The sequence below is a fragment of the Ranitomeya imitator genome, chromosome 3 (genome assembly GCF_032444005.1).
Source record: "Ranitomeya imitator isolate aRanImi1 chromosome 3, aRanImi1.pri, whole genome shotgun sequence".
NCBI lineage: Eukaryota > Metazoa > Chordata > Amphibia > Anura > Dendrobatidae > Ranitomeya > Ranitomeya imitator.
The window spans coordinates 735,851,924-735,873,956 of NC_091284.1; the positions used below are offsets into that span (position 1 = coordinate 735,851,924).

Sequence of the window (22,033 nt, forward strand, 5' to 3'; positions counted from 1 at the left end):
AGGACTGTCACTGAAGCACAAATGTAAATATTAATCTCCCACTGTTTTTTTTTATTTTTTCAGGGAGAATTTAGAAACCCCTCCCCCCCAAAAAAAAAAAGATTTTTTTACGAAGAATTTACAAAAAAAAAAAAAAAAGTTATTTTTTCAGAGAGAATTTAGAAACAAAATAATAAAAAAAAAATAGGCTTTCTATGGCCCACTATCTGAGAGAGAGAGATGGCACGCTCAGGAATGGCACACAAGCCGAAAGGCCAATATTAATCTCCCACTGTTTTTTTTTTTCAGGGAGAATTTATAAAACCAAAAAAAAAAAAATAAATAGGCTTTCTATGGCACACTATTTGACAGAGAGATGGCGCGCTTAGGACTGGCACACAAGCCCAAAGGCCAATATTAATCTCCCACTGTTTTTTTTTTCAGGGAGAATTTATAAAACCAAAAAAATAAAAATAAATAGGCTTTCTATGGCACACTATTTGACAGAGAGATGGCACGCTCAGGACTGGCACACAAGCCCAAAGGCCAATATTAATCTCCCACTGTTTTTTTTTTTCAGGGAGAATTTATAAAACCAAAAAAAAAAAAAAATAAATAGGCTTTCTATGGCCCACTATTTGTGAGAGAGATGGCACGCTTAGGAATGGCACACAAGCCCAAAGGCCAATATTTATCTCCCACTGTTTTTTTTTTTTTCAGGGGAAATTTATAAACCCAATAAAAAAAAAATAAATAGGCTTTCTATGGCCCACTATTTGTGAGAGAGATGGCACGCTTAGGACTGGCACACAAGCCCAAAGGCTAATATTAATCTCCCACTGTTTTTTTTTTTCAGGGAGAATTTATAAAACCAAAAAAAAATAAATAAATAGGCTTTCTATGGCCCACTATTTGTGAGAGAGATGGCACGCTTAGGACTGGCACACAAGCCCAAAGGCCAATATTAATCTCCCACTGTTTTTTTTTTTCAGGGAGAATTTATAAAACCAAAAAAAAATTAAATAAATAGGCTTTCTATGGCACACTATTTGACAGAGAGATGGCACGCTCAGGACTGGCACACAAGCCCAAAGGCCAATATTAATCTCCCACTGTTTTTTTTTTTCAGGGAGAATTTATAAAACCAAAAAAAATAAATAAATAGGCTTTCTATGGCCCACTATTTGTGAGAGAGATGGCACGCTTAGGACTGGCACACAAGCCCAAAGGCCAATATTAATCTCCCACTGTTTTTTTTTTCAGGGAGAATTTATAAAACCAAAAAAAAATAAAATAAATAGGCTTTCTATGGCACACTATTTGACAGAGAGATGGCACGCTCAGGACTGGCACACAAGCCCAAAGGCCAATAATAATCTCCCACTGTTTTTTTTTTTCAGGGAGAATTTATAAAAAAAAAAAAAAAAAAATAGGCTTTCTATGGCCCACTATTTGTGAGAGAGATGGCACGCTTAGGACTGGCACACAAGCCCAAAGGCCAATATTAATCTCCCACTGTTTTTTTTTTTTCGGGGGAAATTTATAAACCCAATAAAAAAAAAAATAGGCTTTCTATGGCACACTATTTGACAGAGAGATGGCACGCTCAGGACTGGCACACAAGCCCAAAGGCCAATATTAATCTCCCACTGTTTTTATTTTTTTCAGGGAGAATTTATAAAACCAAAAAAATAAATAAATAGGCTTTCTATGGCCCACTATTTGTGAGAGAGATGGCACGCTTAGGACAGGCACACAAGCCCAAAGGCCAATATTAATCTCCCACTGTTATTTTTTTTCAGGGGAAATTTATAAACCCAATAAAAAAAAAAAAAAATAGGCTTTCTATGGCCCACTATTTGTGAGAGAGATGGCACGCTTAGGACTGGCACACAAGCCCAAAGGCCAATATTAATCTCCCAGTGTTTTTTTTTTTTTCAGGGGAAATTTATAAACCCAATAAAAAAAAATAAATAGGCTTTCTATGGCCCACTATTTGTGAGAGAGATGGCACGCTTAGGACTGGCACACAAGCCCAAAGGCCAATATTAATCTCCCACTGTTTTTTTTTTTTCAGGGGAAATTTATAAACCCAATAAAAAAAAATAAATAGGCTTTCTATGGCCCACTATTTGTGAGAGAGATGGCACGCTTAGGACTGGCACACAAGCCCAAAGGCCAATATTAATCTCCCACTGTTTTTATTTTTTCAGGGAGAATTTATAAAACCAAAAAAAAAAAAAACAGAAAAAAAAATTAGGCTTTCTATGGCACACTATGTGAGATGGCACACACAGGGATGGCACTCGAGCAGAAATGCCAATCTTAATCTCCTACAGCTTTTTTTTTTTAGGGAGAATTAAAAAATAAAAAAAAAAAACAGGGACTGTCCTACAATTACTATCTCCCTGCAGTAATCTCAGCCAGGTATGGCAGGCAGCAATAAGGAGTGGACTGCTGCACAAAACAACTTACACGGTGAGCTATGACTTCAGTATGATTTAGATACCCCTTTACAGGTGGGTGAGACCGCAACGAAAATCAGGCACAATGTTACACACTCTGTTTTTGGTGGCACCAAATGAGAGAGATGCCACACACGCAGGACTGTCACTGAAGCACAAATGTAAATATTAATCTCCCACTGTTTTTTTTTATTTTTTCAGGGAGAATTTAGAAACCCCCCCCCCCCCAAAAAAAAAAAAAAGATTTCTTTACGAAGAATTTACAAAAAAAAAAAAAAAGTTATTTTTTTCAGAGAGAATTTAGAAACAAAATAATAAAAAAAAAATAGGCTTTCTATGGCCCACTATCTGAGAGAGAGAGATGGCACGCTCAGGAATGGCACACAAGCCGACAGGCCAATATTAATCTCCCACTGTTTTTTTTTTTCAGGGAGAATTTATAAAACCAAAAAAAAATAAATAAATAGGCTTTCTATTGCACACTATTTGACAGAGAGATGGCGCGCTTAGGACTGGCACATAAGCCCAAAGGCCAATATTAATCTCCCACTGTTTTTTTTTTTCAGGGAGAATTTATAAAACCAAAAAAAAATAAAATAAATAGGCTTTCTATGGCACACTATTTGACAGAGAGATGGCACGCTCAGGACTGGCACACAAGCCCAAAGGCCAATATTAATCTCCCACTGTTTTTTTTTTTCAGGGAGAATTTATAAAAAAAAAAAAAAAAAAATAGGCTTTCTATGGCCCACTATTTGTGAGAGAGATGGCACGCTTAGGACTGGCACACAAGCCCAAAGGCCAATATTAATCTCCCACTGGTTTTTTTTTTTTGGAGGGAAATTTATAAACCCAATAAAAAAAAATAAATAGGCTTTCTATGGCACACTATTTGACAGAGAGATGGCACGCTCAGGACTGGCACACAAGCCCAAAGGCCAATGTTAATCTCCCACTGTTTTTTTTTTTTTCAGGGAGAATTTATAAAACCAAAAAAATAAATAAATAGGCTTTCTATGGCCCACTATTTGTGAGAGAGATGGCACGCTTAGGACTGGCACACAAGCCCAAAGGCCAATATTAATCTCCCACTGTTTTTTTTTTTCAGGGGAAATTTATAAACCCAATAAAAAAAAAAAAAAAATAGGCTTTCTATGGCCCACTATTTGTGAGAGAGATGGCACGCTTAGGACTGGCACACAAGCCCAAAGGCCAATATTAATCTCCCAGTGTTTTTTTTTTTTTCAGGGGAAATTTATAAACCCAATAAAAAAAAATAAATAGGCTTTCTATGGCCCACTATTTGTGAGAGAGATGGCACGCTTAGGACTGGCACACAAGCCCAAAGGCCAATATTAATCTCCCACTGTTTTTTTTTTTTCAGGGGAAATTTATAAACCCAATAAAAAAAATAAATAGGCTTTCTATGGCCCACTATTTGTGAGAGAGATGGCACGCTTAGGACTGGCACACAAGCCCAAAGGCCAATATTAATCTCCCACTGTTTCTTTTTTTTCAGGGAGAATTTATAAAACCAAAAAAAAAAAACAGAAAAAAAAATTAGGCTTTCTATGGCACACTATGTGAGATGGCACACACAGGGATGGCACTCGAGCAGAAATGCCAATCTTAATCTCCCACAGCTTTTTTTTTTTAGGGAGAATTAAAAAAATTAAAAAAAAACAGGGACTGTCCTACAATTACTATCTCCCTGCAGTAATCTCAGCCAGGTATGGCAGGCAGCAATAAGGAGTGGACTGCAGCACAAAACAACTTACACGGTGAGCTATAACTTCAGTATGATTTAGATACCCCTTTACAGGTGGGTGAGACCGCAACGAAAATCAGGCACAATGTTACACACTCTGTTTTTGGTGGCACCAAATGAGAGAGATGCCACACACGCAGGACTGTCACTGAAGCACAAATGTAAATATTAATCTCCCACTGTTTTTTTTTATTTTTTCAGGGAGAATTTAGAAATCCCCCCCCCCCCAAAAAAAAGATTTTTTTTAAGAAGAATTTACAAAAAAAAAAAAAAAAAGTTATTTTTTCACAGAGAATTTAGAAACAAAATAATAAAAAAAAAATAGGCTTTCTATGGCCCACTATCTGAGAGAGAGAGATGGCACGCTCAGGAATGGCACACAAGCCGAAAGGCCAATATTAATCTCCCACTGTTTTTTTTTTTCAGGGAGAATTTATAAAACCAAAAAAATAAAAATAAATAGGCTTTCTATGGCACACTATTTGACAGAGAGATGGCGCGCTTAGGACTGGCACACAAGCCCAAAGGCCAATATTAATCTCCCACTGTTTTTTTTTTTTTCAGGGAGACTTTATAAAACAAAAAAAAAAAAAAAAATAGGCTTTCTATGGCCCACTATTTGACAGAGAGATGGCGCGCTTAGGACTGGCACACAAGCCCAAAGGCCAATATTAATCTCCCACTGTTTTTTTTTTTTCAGGGAGACTTTATAAAACCAAAAAAAAAAAAAAAAATAGGCTTTCTATGGCCCACTATTTGTGAGAGAGATGGCACGCTTAGGACTGGCACACAAGCCCAAAGGCCAATATTAATCTCCCACTGTTTTTTTTTTCAGGGAGAATTTATAAAACCAAAAAAATAAAAATAAATAGGCTTTCTATGGCACACTATTTGACAGAGAGATGGCACGCTCAGGACTGGCACACAAGCCCAAAGGCCAATATTTATCTCCCACTGTTTTTTTTTTTTTCAGGGGAAATTTATAAACCCAATAAAAAAAAATAAATAGGCTTTCTATGGCACACTATTTGACAGAGAGATGGCACGCTCAGGACTGGCACACAAGCCCAAAGGCCAATATTAATCTCCCACTGTTTTTTTTTTTTTTCAGGGAGAATTTATAAAACCAAAAAAATAAATAAATAGGCTTTCTATGGCCCACTATTTGTGAGAGAGATGGCACGCTTAGGACTGGCACACAAGCCCAAAGGCCAATATTAATCTCCCACTGTTTTTTTTTTTCAGGGGAAATTTATAAACCCAATAAAAAAAAATAAATAGGCTTTCTATGGCCCACTATTTGTGAGAGAGATGGCACGCTTAGGACTGGCACACAAGCCCAAAGGCCAATATTAATCTCCCACTGTTTTTTTTTTTTCAGGGAGAATTTATAAAACCAAAAAAAAAAAAACAGAAAAAAAAATTAGGCTTTCTATGGCACACTATGTGAGATGGCACACACAGGGATGGCACTCGAGCAGAAATGCCAATCTTAATCTCCCACAGCTTTTTTTTTTTTAGGGAGAATTAAAAAAAAAAAAAAAAAAACAGGGACTGTCCTACAATTACTATCTCCCTGCAGTAATCTCAGCCAGGTATGGCAGGCAGCAATAAGGAGTGGACTGCTGCACAAAACAACTTACACGGTGAGCTATAACTTCAGTATGATTTAGATACCCCTTTACAGGTGGGTGAGACCGCAACGAAAATCAGGCACAATGTTAACCACTCTGTTTTTGGTGGCACCAAATGAGAGAGATGCCACACACGCAGGACTGTCACTGAAGTGCAAATGTAAATATTAATCTCCCACTGTTTTTTTTTATTTTTTCAGGGAGAATTTAGAAATCCCCCCCCCCCCCAAAAAAAAAAAAAAAGATTTTTTTACGAAGAATTTACAAAAAAAAAAAAAAAAGTTATTTTTTCAGAGAGAATTTAGAAACAAAATAATAAAAAAAAAATAGGCTTTCTATGGCCCACTATCTGAGAGAGAGAGATGGCACGCTCAGGAATGGCACACAAGCCGAAAGGCCAATATTAATCTCCCACTGTTTTTTTTTTTCAGGGAGAATTTATAAAACCAAAAAAAAATAAAATAAATAGGCTTTCTATGGCACACTATTTGACAGAGAGATGGCACGCTCAGGACTGGCACACAAGCCCAAAGGCCAATATTAATCTCCCACTGTTTTTTTTTTTTCAGGGAGAATTTATAAAACCAAAAAAAAATAAAATAAATAGGCTTTCTATGGCACACTATTTGACAGAGAGATGGCACGCTCAGGACTGGCACACAAGCCCAAAGGCCAATATTAATCTCCCACTGTTTTTTTTTTTCAGGGAGAATTTATAAAAAAAAAAAAATAGGCTTTCTATGGCCCACTATTTGTGAGAGAGATGGCACGCTTGGACTGGCACACAAGCCCAAAGGCCAATATTAATCTCCCACTGGTTTTTTTTTTCGGGGGAAATTTATAAACCCAATAAAAAAAAAAAATAGGCTTTCTATGGCACACTATTTGACAGAGAGATGGCACGCTCAGGACTGGCACACAAGCCCAAAGGCCAATATTAATCTCCCACTGTTTTTTTTTTTTTCAGGGAGAATTTATAAAACCAAAAAAATAAATAAATAGGCTTTCTATGGCCCACTATTTGTGAGAGAGATGGCACGCTTAGGACTGGCACACAAGCCCAAAGGCCAATATTAATCTCCCACTGTTTTTTTTTTCAGGGGAAATTTATAAACCCAATAAAAAGAAAAAAATAGGCTTTCTATGGCCCACTATTTGTGAGAGAGATGGCACGCTTAGGACTGGCACACAAGCCCAAAGGCCAATATTAATCTCCCACTGTTTTTTTTTTCAGGGAGAATTTATAAAACCAAAAAAAAATAAAATAAATAGGCTTTCTATGGCACACTATTTGACAGAAAGATGGCACGCTTAGGACTGGCACACAAGCCCAAAGGCCAATATTAATCTCCCACTGTTTTTTTTTTCAGGGAGAATTTATAAAACCAAAAAAAATAAAATAAATAGGCTTTCTATGGCACACTATCTGAGAGAGAGAGAGAGAGATGGCACGCTTAGGACTGGCACACAAGCCCAAAGGCCAATATTAATCTCCCACTGTTTTTTTTTTTCAGGGAGAATTTATAAAAAAAAAAAAAATAGGCTTTCTATGGCCCACTATTTGTGAGAGAGATGGCACGCTTAGGACTGGCACACAAGCCCAAAGGCCAATATTAATCTCCCACTGGTTTTTTTTTTCGGGGGAAATTTATAAACCCAATAAAAAAAAAAAAATAGGCTTTCTATGGCACACTATTTGACAGAGAGATGGCACGCTCAGGACTGGCACACAAGCCCAAAGGCCAATATTAATCTCCCACTGTTTTTTTTTTTTTCAGGGAGAATTTATAAAACCAAAAAAATAAATAAATAGGCTTTCTATGGCCCACTATTTGTGAGAGAGATGGCACGCTTAGGACTGGCACACAAGCCCAAAGGCCAATATTAATCTCCCACTGTTTTTTTTTTCAGGGGAAATTTATAAACCCAATAAAAAGAAAAAAATAGGCTTTCTATGGCCCACTATTTGTGAGAGAGATGGCACGCTTAGGACTGGCACACAAGCCCAAAGGCCAATATTAATCTCCCAGTGTTTTTTTTTTTTCAGGGGAAATTTATAAACCCAATAAAATAAAATAAATAGGCTTTCTATGGCCCACTATTTGTGAGAGAGATGGCACGCTTAGGACTGGCACACAAGCCCAAAGGCCAATATTAATCTCCCACTGTTTTTTTTTTTTCAGGGGAAATTTATAAACCCAATAAAAAAAAAAAATAGGCTTTCTATGGCCCACTATTTGTGAGAGAGATGGCACGCTTAGGACTGGCACACAAGCCCAAAGGCCAATATTAATCTCCCACTGTTTTTTTTTTTTTCAGGGAGAATTTATAAAACCAAAAATAAAAAGACATGAATAAAAATTAGGCTTTCTATGGCACACTATGTGAGATGGCACACACAGGGATGGCACTCGAGCAGAAATGCCAATCTTAATCTCCCACAGCTTTTTTTTTTTAGGGAGAATTAAAAAAATTAAAAAAAAACAGGGACTGTCCTACAATTACTATCTCCCTGCAGTAATCTCAGCCAGGTATGGCAGGCAGCAATAAGGAGTGGACTGCTGCACAAATGAAATAAAAAGTGTGGACAAACAAACAAGATAACTGTGCAGAAAGGAAGGAACAACAGGATTTGTGGTTTGAAAAAAGCAGTTGGTTTGCACAGCGGCGTACACACAGCAATGCAGCTATCAGGGAGCCTTCTAGGGCAGCCCAATGAGCTACAGCGCTGAGGAAAAAAAAATGTAGCTTCCACTGTCCCTGCAAACAAAGGTGGTGTTGGACAGTGGAAATCATAGTAACATAGTTAGTAACATAGTTAGTAAGGCCGAAAAAAGACATTTGTCCATCCAGTTCAGCCTATATTCCATCATAATAAATCCCCAGATCTACGTCCTTCTACAGAACCTAATAATTGTATGATACAATATTGTTCTGCTCCAGAACAAGCGGTTTGGTGGTTAATGGACCCTGCCTAACACTATCCCTGCTTCTGAAGAAGCGGCAGCAACCTCTCCCTACGCTCAGATCAGCAGCAGTAAGATGGCGGTCGGCGGGAACGCCCCTTTATAGCCCCTGTGACGCCGCAGACAGCAAGCCAATCACTGCAATGCCCTTCTCTAAGATGGTGGGGACCAGGACCTATGTCATCACGCTGCCCACACTCTGCGTCCACCTTCATTGGCTGAGAAATGGCGCTTTTTGCGTCATTGAAACGCGACTTTGGCGCGAAAGTCGCGTACCGCATGGCCGACCCCGCACAGGGGTCAGGTCGGGTTTCATGAAACCCGACTTTGCCAAAAGTCGGCGACTTTTGAAAATGAATGATCCGTTTCGCTCAACCCTAGTCCCCACGTAACAAAGAAATAATGATCTTTACTTGTTGAACAGGGTCACCTGAGGAGCGAGGTTTCAAGGCAAGAAACAATTTACAATTATTTTTGAAATTCAAGAACTTAGATCTATCACCAAAAAACAAATCAGGAATAGGAATCTTAGGCTCTGACATCGGATTCTGAACCACAAAATCTTGAATGTTTTGTATCCTTGTAGTGAGATTATCCATCCAAGAGGACAGACCTTGAATGTCCATGTTTACACCAGTGTCCTGAACCACCCAGAGGTAAAGGGGAAAATTGAGACAAAACACACTGCAAAGAAAAAAAAAATGGTCTCAGAACTTCTCTTATCCCTCTATTGAGATGCATTAGTACTTTGGGCCACCTGTACTGTTATGACCTGGTGGTAAGGACAATAATGGACCTGGTGGTTAAGAGCACACGGAATGACTTGATAGTTACTGATAATAAAGGACGAGCTCTGAGACGTGGGAACTCTGCTGACCGCAATCCCTAAACCTATCAACCACACTAGAAATAGCCGTGGATTGCGCCTAACGCTCCCTATGCAACTCGGCACAGCCTAAGAAACTAGCTAGCCCTGAAGATAGGAAAATAAAGCCTACCTTGCCTCAGAGAAATTCCCCAAAAGAAAAGGCAGCCCCCCACAAATAATGACTGTGAGTAAAGATGAAAATACAAACACAGAGATGAAATAGGTTAAGCAAAGTGAGGCCCGACTTACTGAACAGACCGAGGATAGGAAAGATTACTTTGCGGTCAGCACAAAAACCTACAAAAAGACCACGCAGAGGGCGCAAAAAGACCCTCCGCACCGACTCACGATGCGGAGGTGCTCCCTCTGCGTCCCAGAGCTACCAGCAAGCAAGACAACAAATTAAATAGCAAGCTGGAACTTAGCTTCTGATGGGAAGACGGGTCACAAGAACGATCCAGGAGTGAACTAGACCAATACTGAAACATTGACAGGTGGCGTGGAGCAAAGATCTAAGTGGAGTTAAATAGAGCAGCAGCTAACGAATTAACCTCGTCACCTGTGAAAGGAAACTCAGAAACACCCACCAGAGGAAGTCAATGGACAGAACCAGCCGAAGTACCATTCATGACCACAGGAGGGAGCCTGACAACAGAATTCACAACAGAGTACCCCTAAGCCCTGGCAGGGAATCTCAACTTGGCGTCATGAACTGGATGGACCGACCCGAAGAATCGGGTCCTGTGTGCCTAAGAGACTGTGCTTTGTTGAGAGACGGTGAACTGTAAATTGCCGCCAAAACTGCCGCCATTACAGCACCATGTGGCTTGCAGGAGGAGAAGGGCATGTTGTCGTGGGCGGCACCGGGAGGAACAGTGCGAAAACCATGGCCGCCCCTCACCAGTACTACTATGTGAGAGAAGTATGCCCATCAACGAGAGAGGTCCGCCTCCTAGTCTGGGATGGCGGGAAGAAGAGGAACCGCCCATGAAGATGGGCATGGTGGAATGAAACCGCAGGAAATGAGACCGAGGAGGAGAGTGCCGGAAAGCAACATGGCAGAGGGAGGTGAGCGGACCCCGGAGCGTGGGGTGGAGCAGGAGGACTCCCCCAGCCAGGGTTTGCAAGAGCTGTACCCGTCACCTGTGCTGGATCCAGACCTCCTGCAGAGAGAGGTAGAAGAACTCATGCGGCAGCTCATGCAGATGCAGCTGGAGGCTGTGGCTGGGTGGAAGGAGACCTTCATCGAAAGCCTTATCGGATGACCGCCAGCAACCTTATCCAGCCCGGAGCAGAAAGAAAGATCCGGCGCTCCGGAAGGAAAGGTAAGGAGCATGACCCTGACCCCGGCGGCAGAGTACCCGACAGCTAGGCCCGAGTCACCTCCACCACTGTATACACCCAACCAGGGTTTTGGGTCTCTCGGTGGAATGCCACCGTACGCCAAGGGTACTCCGGCCGCCAGTTCCGCAGCAACCTCTGAGCTAGATGACAACCGGGTGGGCCCCCTACTGACCCCGTCGACTCCAAAGCCTGGAGGAGCACATTATCGGCTACACTTGGACTGGGGGGACAGCGGCCTGGGTCAGATGGCAGCCCCACTTATCCCAACTTGTGGGCTCCAAGTTAGCTCTCCGGAACCCATGCTGTTCGCAGAGGTACCCGCGGAGGAGTACATGATTACGCTCCAGGGGGAGATCCCCATGATAACCTGGAGGGAGCATTGCAGACAGCGGAAGGAGAGAGACAGGAATCCCTGACCCGCAAAGCAGCATTTGAGAAAAGGAACTTCGAAGGAAAGACCCGAACACGTAAGATCCATAGGGCAGAAAGGGGACCATTGCGACAGGGGGAAGTAGTGGTCTTCAACCAGCGGAGAGGCTGGGGCTTCATAAAAGAGACTGGTATGATAAACGAGATCTTTGTCAACTGGAGGGATGTGTAATCCCAATTAATGGATGGACACCTGGACAGGGACCTGAATCCCGGTAACCGGGTGACTTATGCCCGCCATATTGGCGAAAAAGGGTGGTACGCTCTGGACTGCAGGAGATATGTACCAGTCTCAGTCCCTGCAGGAGTAGCAGCAGGCCAGGCCAACTACCAAATGCCACCAGTCCACCTAAGTGGAACCAGTCAGTAAGCCCTGGTATGCCGTACCAGTTGAAAGGTGCAATCCAGAGTTTTCCCGGTCAGGAAGTAGCAGCCGTCCAGAGCTACCCTGGCAAAAGAAATGAACATTTTTTGCAAGTTTAACCCCTTCCCGACCTGTGACGCCACGTAGGTGTCATGAAAATAGGTGCCAATCCGACCTGTGACGCCTATATGGCGTCATGGAGGGATCGGGTCCCTGCAGATCGGGTGAAAGGGTTAACTCCAATTTCACCCGACCTGCAGGGACAGGGAGGGTGGTACTTCAGCCCGGGGGGGGGGGGGTGAATTTGCCCCCACGTGGCTATGATCGTTCTGAGTGGCTGTTAAAAGAGAAACAGCCAATCAGAGCAAGTTGCAATATTTTGCCTATGAAACTTGGTGCAATATTACAACCCAGCCATGGCCGATGCTGTAATATCATCGCCCATGGCTGGAGACTGAGATCTGCCCCCTCCACAGCAGATCGCCGCTGTCAGTCTTTCCTCCCATCCGTTCTGTGCTCCACCGCCCTCCTCTCCCCTCCGCCTGCCCCCGACCTCCCCTCCGCTCCCCCCCCCCCCGCTGTCCGATCCCACCCCCCATACTTACAAAGTCCCGGTGTCACTCCCGTTGTCCTTCCGTCTTCAGCGATGGGCGCCGCCATCTTACAAAATGGCGGGCGCATGCGCAGGGCGCCCGCCAAATCTGCCGGCCGGCAGAGTCATTCCAGGTACATTTGATCACTGTGATAGGTTATATCACAGTGATCAAAATAAAAAAATAGTAAATAAAGCCACCCCCTTATCACCCCCATAGGTAGGGAAAATAATGAAATAAATAAAATACAGTATATTTATTTTTATTTTTCACTATGGTTAGGGTTAGAACTAGGGTTAGGGTTCGGGTTAGGGCTAGGGTTAGGCTTGCAATTAGGGTTAGGGTTAAAATTAGGGTTAGGGTTGCAATTAGGGTTAGAATTAGGGATAGAATTACAATTAGGGTTAGGGTTGCAATTAGGGTTAGGTTTAGAATTAGCCTATGTGCACACGGTGCGGATTTGGCTGCGGATCCGCAGCGGATTGGCAGCTGCGGATTCGTGGCAGTTTTCCATCATGTTTACAGTACCATGTAAACCTATGGAAAACCAAATCCGCTGTGCCCATGGTGCGGAAAATACCGTGTGGAAACGCTGCGTTGTATTTTCCGCAGCATATCAATTCTTTGTGTGGAATCCGCAGCGTTTTACACCTGTTCCTCAATAGGAATTCGCAGGTGAAATCCGCACAAAAAAACACTGGAAATCCGCGGTAAATCCGCAAGTAAAACGCAGTGCGTTTTACCTGCGGATTTTTCAAAAACGGTGCGGAAAAATCCGCACACGAATTCACAACGTGGGCACATAGCCTTAGGGTTAGGGCTGGAACTAGAGTTAGGGTTGGAATTAGGGTTAGGGTTGGAATTACCTCTTCCGGCAAGCCTACAACCTGCAGTAACCACCGATTGACCAAACCACTGCACGACCAGCTCTATCCTCACCTACTGTATCCTCACCCATCCCTTGTAGATTGTGAGCCCTCGCGGGCAGGGTCTTCTCTCCTCCTGTACCAGTTGTGACTTGTATTGTTCAAGATTATTGTACCTGTTTTTATTATGTATACCCCTCCCCACATGTAAAGCGCCATGGAATAAATGGCGCTATAATAAATAATAATAATAATAATTAGGGTTAAGATTAGGGTTAGGGGTCTGTTGAGTTTAAGGTTAGGCTTGTGGTTAGGGTTATGGTTAGGGTTGGGATTAGGGTTGGTTGTGTGTTGGGGTTAGGGTTGTGGTTAGGGTTGGGATTAGTGTTAGGGGTGTGTTGGGGTTAGGGTTGTGGTTAGGGGTGTGTTGAGGTTAGGGTTGTGATTACGGTTATGGTTAGAGCTGGGATTAGGGTTAGGGGTGTGTTGGGGTTAGTGTTGGAGTTAGAATTGAGGGGTTTCCACTGTTTAGGCACATCAGGGGGTCTCCAATCATGACATGGCGCCACCATTGATTCCAGCCAATCTTGCATTCATAAAGTCGAATGGTGCTCCCTCCATTCCGAGCCCCGACGTGCGCACAAACAGTGGTTTACCCAAGCATATGGGGCATAAGCGTACTCAGAAAAAATTGTACAACAATTTTTGGTGTCTAATTTCTCCTGTTACCCTTGGAAAAATAAAAAAATGGGGGCTAAAAAATTATTTTTGTGGGAAAAAAATGATTTTTTATTTTCATGGCTCTGCGTTATAAAATTCTGTGAAGCACTTGGGGGTTCAAAGTGCTCACCACACATCTAGATAAGTTCCTTGGGGGGGTCTAGTTTCCAAAATGGGGTCACTTGTGGTGGGTTTCTACTGTTTAGGTACATCAGGGGCTCTGCAAACGCAACGTGACGCCCGCTGACCATTCCATCAAAGTCTGCATTTCAAAACGTCACTACTTCCTTTCCGAGCTCCGATGTGTGCCTAAACAGTGGTTTACCCCCACATATTGGGCATCAGCGTGCTCAGAACAAACTGGACAACAACTATTGGGGTTCAGTTTCTCCTGTTACCCTGGTGAAAATAAAAAATTGCGGGCTATAAAATCATTTTTGAGGAAAAAAATTATTTTTTATTTTCACGGCTCTGCGTTGTAAACTTTTGTGAAGCACTTGGGGGTTCAAAGTGCTCACCACACATCTAGATAAGTTCCTTTGGGGGTCTAGTTTCCAAAATGGGGTCACTTGTGGTGGGTTTCTACTGTTTAGGCACATCAGGGGCTCTGCAAACGTAACATGATGCCCACAGACCATTATATCAAAGTCTGCATTCCAAAACATCACTACTTCCCTTCCAAGCTCTGCCATGCACCCAAACAGTGGTTTACCCCCACATATGGGGTATCAGCATACTCAGGACAACCTGGACAACAACTTTTTTGGGGTCCAATTTCTCCTGTTAGGCTAGGTTCACATTGCGTCAAGTACATGGCGTCAAACGGATGCGTTAAACGCATGTACAGAAACGGAGCAAAAATATGTGAAATTCGTCGTCACGGTAACGCTAGCGTTAACGCATGTGATCGCGTTTTTTCATTTTGATGTCCGTTTACGAAGTATCCGTTTGTCTGCGTTTGTCACTGTCAATAAAGTTGTTCTTTTTTTTTTTTTTTTTCCCTTTTGTCATTGTCGGGTGTGGGCACAGACTCATTCTCCATTTTGAAAGCATTGAGTGAACTTCTGCTAGCAAGATGTTTGTGTCTGAGCTCGTCAGATTTCGCTTGATGCGGTTGCGACTTCGGCAGAGAAAGCGTAGTTCGCAAAGGAGATATTGGATCCACGAAGTGAATTTCTTGCGGAGTACATATGGTGCCTTTCACACCCTGTATGTGCAGCTTCGGGATCATCCCTTCAAATTCCAACGCTATCTACGGATGTCCATTGAGACCTTTGATGTTCTGCTCTCACATGTGAAGGATGAGATACATCATCATCGCAGCACTTTTCGTGAAAGCATCAGTGCGGAGCAACGTTTAGTAGTGACTGTGAGGTAATTATACATTTTTTTTATCATTCTATTGACAAAGACTAGATCTCGGTATCGTGTGGCCTAATGTTCATTTTGCAATTGTATATTATATTGTCAACTAGCCTTTAGATGATCATTAAAATCCTAATTTTTTTTTTTTTGTTTTTGAATGTCAACAGATATCTGGCTACCGGAGAAACTTTTGCGTCACTGCATTACCAGTTTCGACTTGGGAAGTCAACAATTTGTCAACTGGTTCGGGAAACTTGTGATGCCATTTGGAACAACTTGCAACCACTTGTGCTACCAACACCAACATCAGAAATGTGGCTAGCAATTTCCCAACAGTTCGAGGATGTGGCTAATTTCCCCAATTGTATTGGTGCCGTGGACGGAAAGCACATTCGGATTCAGAAACCTGCACATAGTGGTTCCCTCTACTATAACTATAAGAAATACTTTTCTATAGTATTGATGGCGATTGCGGATGCCAGGTACCGTTTTGTTGCTGTGGATATTGGAGCTTATGGCCGGACTAACGATTCCAGAGTATTCAGAGACTCCAACATGGGCCAATGTTTGTACAACCAAAGTTTAAACATACCGTCATCACGACCTCTTCCGGGGACCGAAGGCCCAAGTTTGCCCTATGTTTTAGTTGGTGATGAGGCCTTCCAACTAGGACAAAATCTCCTCAAGCCCTACTCAAGCCGTAGTCTAGACTCCAGCAGGCGCATTTTTAATTATCGCTTGAGCCGGGCTAGACGTTATGTGGAGTGTGCCTTTGGGATTTTGACATTAAAATGGCGGATTTTACTAACCTGCATGCAACTGCAACCAGACAATGTGGACCGTGTTGTGAAGGCATGCATCTGTCTGCACAATTTTGTGGCGAGACATGAACCCCAGTTGGTAGACCCCAATGATTGTGAGTCGAACCTCAGTAGCATTGAATCGACTACAGTTCGTTCTGCATCACAAATAATGAGGATTCGTGATCAATTTGCACACTACTTCACACATGAAGGCCAGGTTCCATGGCAAGACAGACACGTGTGAAAATAATTTAAAGTCTTCCTGATGTCGTGTAAAAAGTTACGTAGTGTAAAAAGTTATGTTGTTTAACCTGATGTCGTGTAAAAAGTTACGTAGTGTAAAAAGTTATGTTGTTTAACCTGATGTCGTGTAAAAAGTTACGTAGTGTAAAAAGTTATGTTGTTTAACCTGATGTCGTGTAAAAAGTTACGTAGTGTAAAAAGTTATGTTGTTTAACCTGATGTCGTGTAAAAAGTTACCTTATGTCGTGTAAAAAGTTAAAGTTAAAGTCATACAAGAATCTGAAATTTGAAACAGTTTACTAAATGTTTTTGTATTTTCCCAACAAACTGTTGGTACACAGGTGTAACATATGATATCCCATAGGGATGAAAAAAAAAAGGAAAATAGAAATTAACAACAAAACCCCCCCCCCAAAAAAAAAATTCCAACGCGGTAATTGCACCTGGCTGTGGACAGTGAACTGTACTAAAGACTTTGGTACTGCACGGGAGTATTGTCTGCCCAACTATATGATGGACTACTACATTGTCTTTGAGGTTCCACGCTCGTTTCACCCCGGCCTCTATATTGAGGGTTGTAGGGCGGCATGTCCAGTCTTCTTCTTCCCGATGGAGCGGGTTCCTCGGTGCCCACAAATTCCTCTACAAGCTCGTTAAGTCTTTGTCGAAACATAAGGTTTCTATGTGCCGGGATATTTTGTACTACAGGCACATAGGATAATAAAAGTAGCTTCCACTCATTAGCAGAGTAGACAGACTCGCGTGCTTGCAGCTCGGTAATTTCTCGTCTCAGGTCTTTGAGCTCACTGCGACACATGTCCTCTACCCGTTGGAGTCCATCCACGATAATTGCATCTGCTTCATCTTTTTGAGATGCTCGCTTGCGTCCACGCTGTGATTGCAACCGGGCACTCACACCTGCAGCAACAGTGCTTCTATCCGCAGATCGTGGCTCGGTGATGCCAGACACATCTTCAGGTTGCGTTGGTTCCACTGAAGAAGGCTCAAGTTCCTCTGCTGGTCTAGGAGCAGCGGTACTGCATATCGTGCTGTAACCCAAAAACAAAAATTACTTATTTTCCTTTAAACAATTTAGTCTCGCACACAGACCTTCTTGTACTTACGAGCGCTGAGACACTGTTTTCTGAAGAAAGAGCAGTTGGTCATAATGCACATACGGTGTCACCCGTTTGCCACTTGATCCGCTTGGTGCATTCTGACTGTTCCGGTAGTCACGGACAAAGCGATCGCGGATGGACTTCCAACGGGTATGGACAGCATCGGCTTTAAATTTAAAAAAAAAAAATATATATATAAAAATAGTAGATTGTGTTAAGATATAGGAAAAATTGTTCATAGTTTGCTACGATAGTTGATATATAAATAGTAGATAGATAGTTGTTAGATAAGAAATAGTGTAGAAATAGTGTATAGATAGATAGATATATAGTGTACAGATAGTTGATAATTGAGAGATAGATAGCAGACAACAAGTGGATAGGTTGATAGGATAGAAAATTTTTTTTTTTTTAAACATTTTCCGATGTTACGTCACCAATATTTACCAATTTTTTTCTTTGAGGTTGTCGACTTCTCCATGTATCGGGGATCAAAGTGACAGATTATTTGATCCCACAACTTCCGGTTCTTCACGATGTCATGGTGGGAGCTGTCGCTCTGGTCCCATATGGAGGGGTTGGCTTCCACAAGGTTAATAAGTGTCTCATTGTGGATAGTCAATGGCTCTTCGTCAACGACAATCCTTTTTTTTTTTGGCGCTGACTTGGACTATGTAAACACAAAACGTTATGTTGATAGTGTCAATTTCACTGGATGGCCATATTCATATATACAGAGATAGATAGATACATAGATATAGCAATATATAGATATATAGATAGATAGATAGATGTAGATAGATAGATATACATTGATAGATAGATAGATAGATACATAGATATTGATAGATAGATATATAGATAGATAGATAGATACATAGATATTGATAGATAGATATATAGATAGATAGATACATAGATAGATAGATAGATATAGATTGATAGATAGATATTGATAGATAGATATATAGATAGATAGATACATAGATATAGATAGATAGATAGATAGATACAAAGATATTGATAGATAGATATATAGATAGATACATAGATTTAGATAGATAGATATAGATAGATAGATACATAGATATTGATAGATAGATACATAGATATAGATAGACAAATAGATGGAGCGATAGATAGTTGATAGATAGTTTATAGGTATAGTAGATAGAAAGTGAATAGATAGATTGTTGGTAAATATTGGATAGAATATTTCTATTTTATATTTACCACTGGCAGTTGTGGCGACGACAGACGGCTAGGGACCTTTTTTCTTTTTTGTCCTCCTTGTGCCACAACCTATTGTGTATGTAAAATGTAAAAAAAAATATTTTAACATTAAATAATGTTAACATTCATTGGATCAATAAATTTATGCCTGAAAAATTCAACATGTGTGCTATGTACCTTTGTTGTTTTTGCGTGTTTTTTTGGGGGAGGTCTAACAGCCTTGGGCTCAGAAGACTCCTATTCACAATAAAACAATAAACAGGATTGTTATGCCTAGCTCAATACAATGGAGTTTCACACAACATGGTTTTTTAAAGTGCAAGCCTACCGACTCAGAAGAAAAAATCGCAGACACGCTGCTGCTGCTGACATCTGTATCCGACATCTGTGTGCAACAAAACAATACATTTTTAGTACACACACATCCGACGGACATTACAGACTCCCATGATGTATACAGAGATATATAATATATAGAAATGTACTTACAATTTAGCTACGGCAAAACACTCTGTCACGTGCAGGAGACTTTGTGTGAGTGGGATATTTTAATGGCCGAAGTCACATTTCCTGTCACATGACCACATGTGACCACCTTCAAAAGCTATTAAAACGTGTGGTTCTATTTGGAAATTTTTCATGATTTGCGTCTGACTGCGTTTGCCATAGCCTTCTATGGCAGAATGAACGCTTCCGTTAGTAGTGCGTTAGCTTGGCCGGACCCGAAAACGCTGCAAGCCGCGTTGAAGGTCCGTCAGAAAAAAAACGTTATGTGACAAACGCATACCAATTTAGGGATGCGTCACGATGCGTCAGACAATGCAAGTCTATGGGCGCGTTAGTATGTGCGTTACATTGCGTTTTTACTACTTAAAAACGAGTCCGTTAGACGGACACACCTAGCGCAATGTGAACCCAGCCTTACCCTTGTAAAAATAAAAAATTGCGGGCTAAAAAATAATTTATGAGGAAAGAAAAATGATTTTTTATTTTCATGGCTCTGCGTTATAAAATTCTGTGAAGCACTTGGGGGTTCAAAGTGCTCACCACACATCTAGATAAGTTCCTTGGGGGTCTAGTTTCCAAAATGGGGTCACTTGTGGGGGGGTTTCTACTGTTTAGGCACATCAGGGGCTCTGCAAACGTTACATGACGCCTGCAGACCATTCTATCAAAGTCTGCATTCCAAAACGTCACTACTTCCCTTCCGTGCTCTGCCATGGACCCAAACAGTAGTTTACCCCCACATATGGGGTATCAGCATACTCAGGACAAACTGGACAACAACTTTTGGGGTCCAATTTCTCCTGTTACCCTTGTGAAAATAAAAAATTGCGGGCTTAAAAAATAATGTTTGAGGAAAGAAAAATGATTTTTTATTTTCATGGCTCTGCGTTATTAACTTCTGTGACAATATAAAGTGACTAGCACACTCCAGGGTGTTGTGATGCAAAAAAGTGGGGATTTATTACATACAGTAAATCACAAACGTTTCGGTCGATACTGGACCTTCATCAGTGTGCTAGGTATAATTGTATACTTGTATGGCCCCAAAAACAATTGAATACTCGGATTTGCATCAATCAGACATGCTGGAAAAAAAGGGTAACAAGCCGGGAGGAAACAGAACCAGGCTGGTCAACTGACGGTGAGTCAGAATAATAGGTGGCGCTGAGGCTTAAAAGAGCTGTCAGTACGCCGGGACACTAGGGATAAATGCGGTATCCACCGCTATTAGACACACTCTATTAGCGGTGGATACCGCATTTATCCCTAGTGTCCCGGCGTACTGACAGCTCTTTTAAGCCTCAGCGCCACCTATTATTCTGACTCACCGTCAGTTGACCAGCCTGGTTCTGTTTCCTCCCGGCTTGTTACCCTTTTTTTCCAGCATGTCTGATTGATGCAAATCCGAGTATTCTATTGTTTTTGGGGCCATACAAGTATACAATTATACCTAGCACACTGATGAAGGTCCAGTATCGACCGAAACGTTTGTGATTTACTGTATGTAATAAATCCCCACTTTTTTGCATCACAACACCCTGGAGTGTGCTAGTCACTTTATATTGTATACGTTCAGGTTTGGGCACCTATGACTGTGCAGCTCCCCTATTTAGGCTGTGCTTAGCATCTTCTATATCACAATAAACTTCTGTGAAGCACTTGGAGGTTCAAAGTGCTCATCACACATCTAGATGAGTTTCTTGGGGGGTCTAGTTTCCATAATAGTGTCACTTGTGGGGGAGTTTAAATGTTTAGGCACACAGGGGCTCTCCAAACGCGACATGGTGAACGCTAACGATTGGAGCTAATTTTTCATTCAAAACGTCAAATGGCGCTTCTTCCCTTCCAAGCCTTGCCGTGTGCCCAAACAGTTGTTTACCCCCACATGTGAGGTATCGGTGTACTCAGGAGAAATTGCCCAACACATTGTAAGATCCATTTTATCCTGTAGCCCATGAGAAAATGAAAAAATTAAGGCTAAAATATTTTTTTCATTTTTACGGATCAATTTGTGAAGCACCTGGGAGTTAAAAGTGCTCACTATGCATCTAGATAAGTTCATTGGGGGGTCTAGTTTCCAAAATGGGGTCACTTGTGGGGGAGTTCCAATGTTTAGGCACACAGGGGCTCTCCAAACACGACATGGTGTCCGCTAACGATTGGAGCTACTTTTTCATTCAAAAAGTCAAATGGCGCCCCTTCCTTTCCGAACCCTGTCATGCGCCTAAACAGTGATTCCCCCCCACATATGGGGTATCAGCGTACTCAGGAAAAATTGTACAACAACTTTTGGGGTCCAGTTTCTCCTTTTACCCTTGGGAAAATAAAAAAAATGTTGCTAAAAGTTCATTTTTGTGACTAAAAAGTTAAATGTTCATTTAGTGCCAAACAGCAGACAGGAACAATCTGAGGCAGGGAGGAAAGTGAGGGGCCGTGCAGCCACTAGGGTGCTGCAGCTCTTGGATAGAGAGAATCCAGAAGAAGAACACATTGTAGTGAGTGTGCAGGAGAGTGAGAACTGGGGAGAATAGCTGCGACTGAGCTACCTCCAAGCAGAGCGCAGATACCGGTAGCCGGAATACCGGGGTTGTGTCGTACTCCAAGTGGCACAGCAGAAACCGGCAGGACAGCTGGACTATACATGACCTGTCCGCCCTAATACCTGAAGACACAGTGGCGCATAGAGCCAAGGTCGTGATAGAGACCCTGTAAAAAGGCTCGAGCCACCTGTCATACGGGTTGGTGTCCCACCTTTACGGAGGACAGAG

General features: G+C 41.9%; 1 protein-coding gene and 1 long non-coding RNA gene across 2 annotated transcripts; one reads left to right on the forward strand and one right to left on the reverse strand.

Annotated features, from left to right (window-relative positions):
• Nucleotides 1–15,010: 15,010 nt before the first annotated feature.
• Nucleotides 15,011–18,919, forward strand: LOC138670999 (uncharacterized). Its single transcript, XM_069758828.1, has 2 exons — nucleotides 15,011–15,370; nucleotides 15,529–18,919. Exons 1-2 carry the CDS (start codon nucleotides 15,072–15,074, stop codon nucleotides 16,406–16,408), a joined length of 1,179 nt encoding a protein of 392 aa, XP_069614929.1. The 5' UTR covers nucleotides 15,011–15,071; the 3' UTR covers nucleotides 16,409–18,919.
• LOC138671000 (uncharacterized) lies at nucleotides 17,340–19,365 on the reverse strand. The gene is made up of 5 exons (XR_011319407.1): nucleotides 19,087–19,365; nucleotides 18,936–18,995; nucleotides 18,759–18,827; nucleotides 17,532–18,195; nucleotides 17,340–17,456 (listed from the first exon to the last, which is right to left on the reverse strand). It is a non-coding gene; the product is annotated as an uncharacterized lncRNA (long non-coding RNA).
• Nucleotides 19,366–22,033: the final 2,668 nt, after the last annotated feature.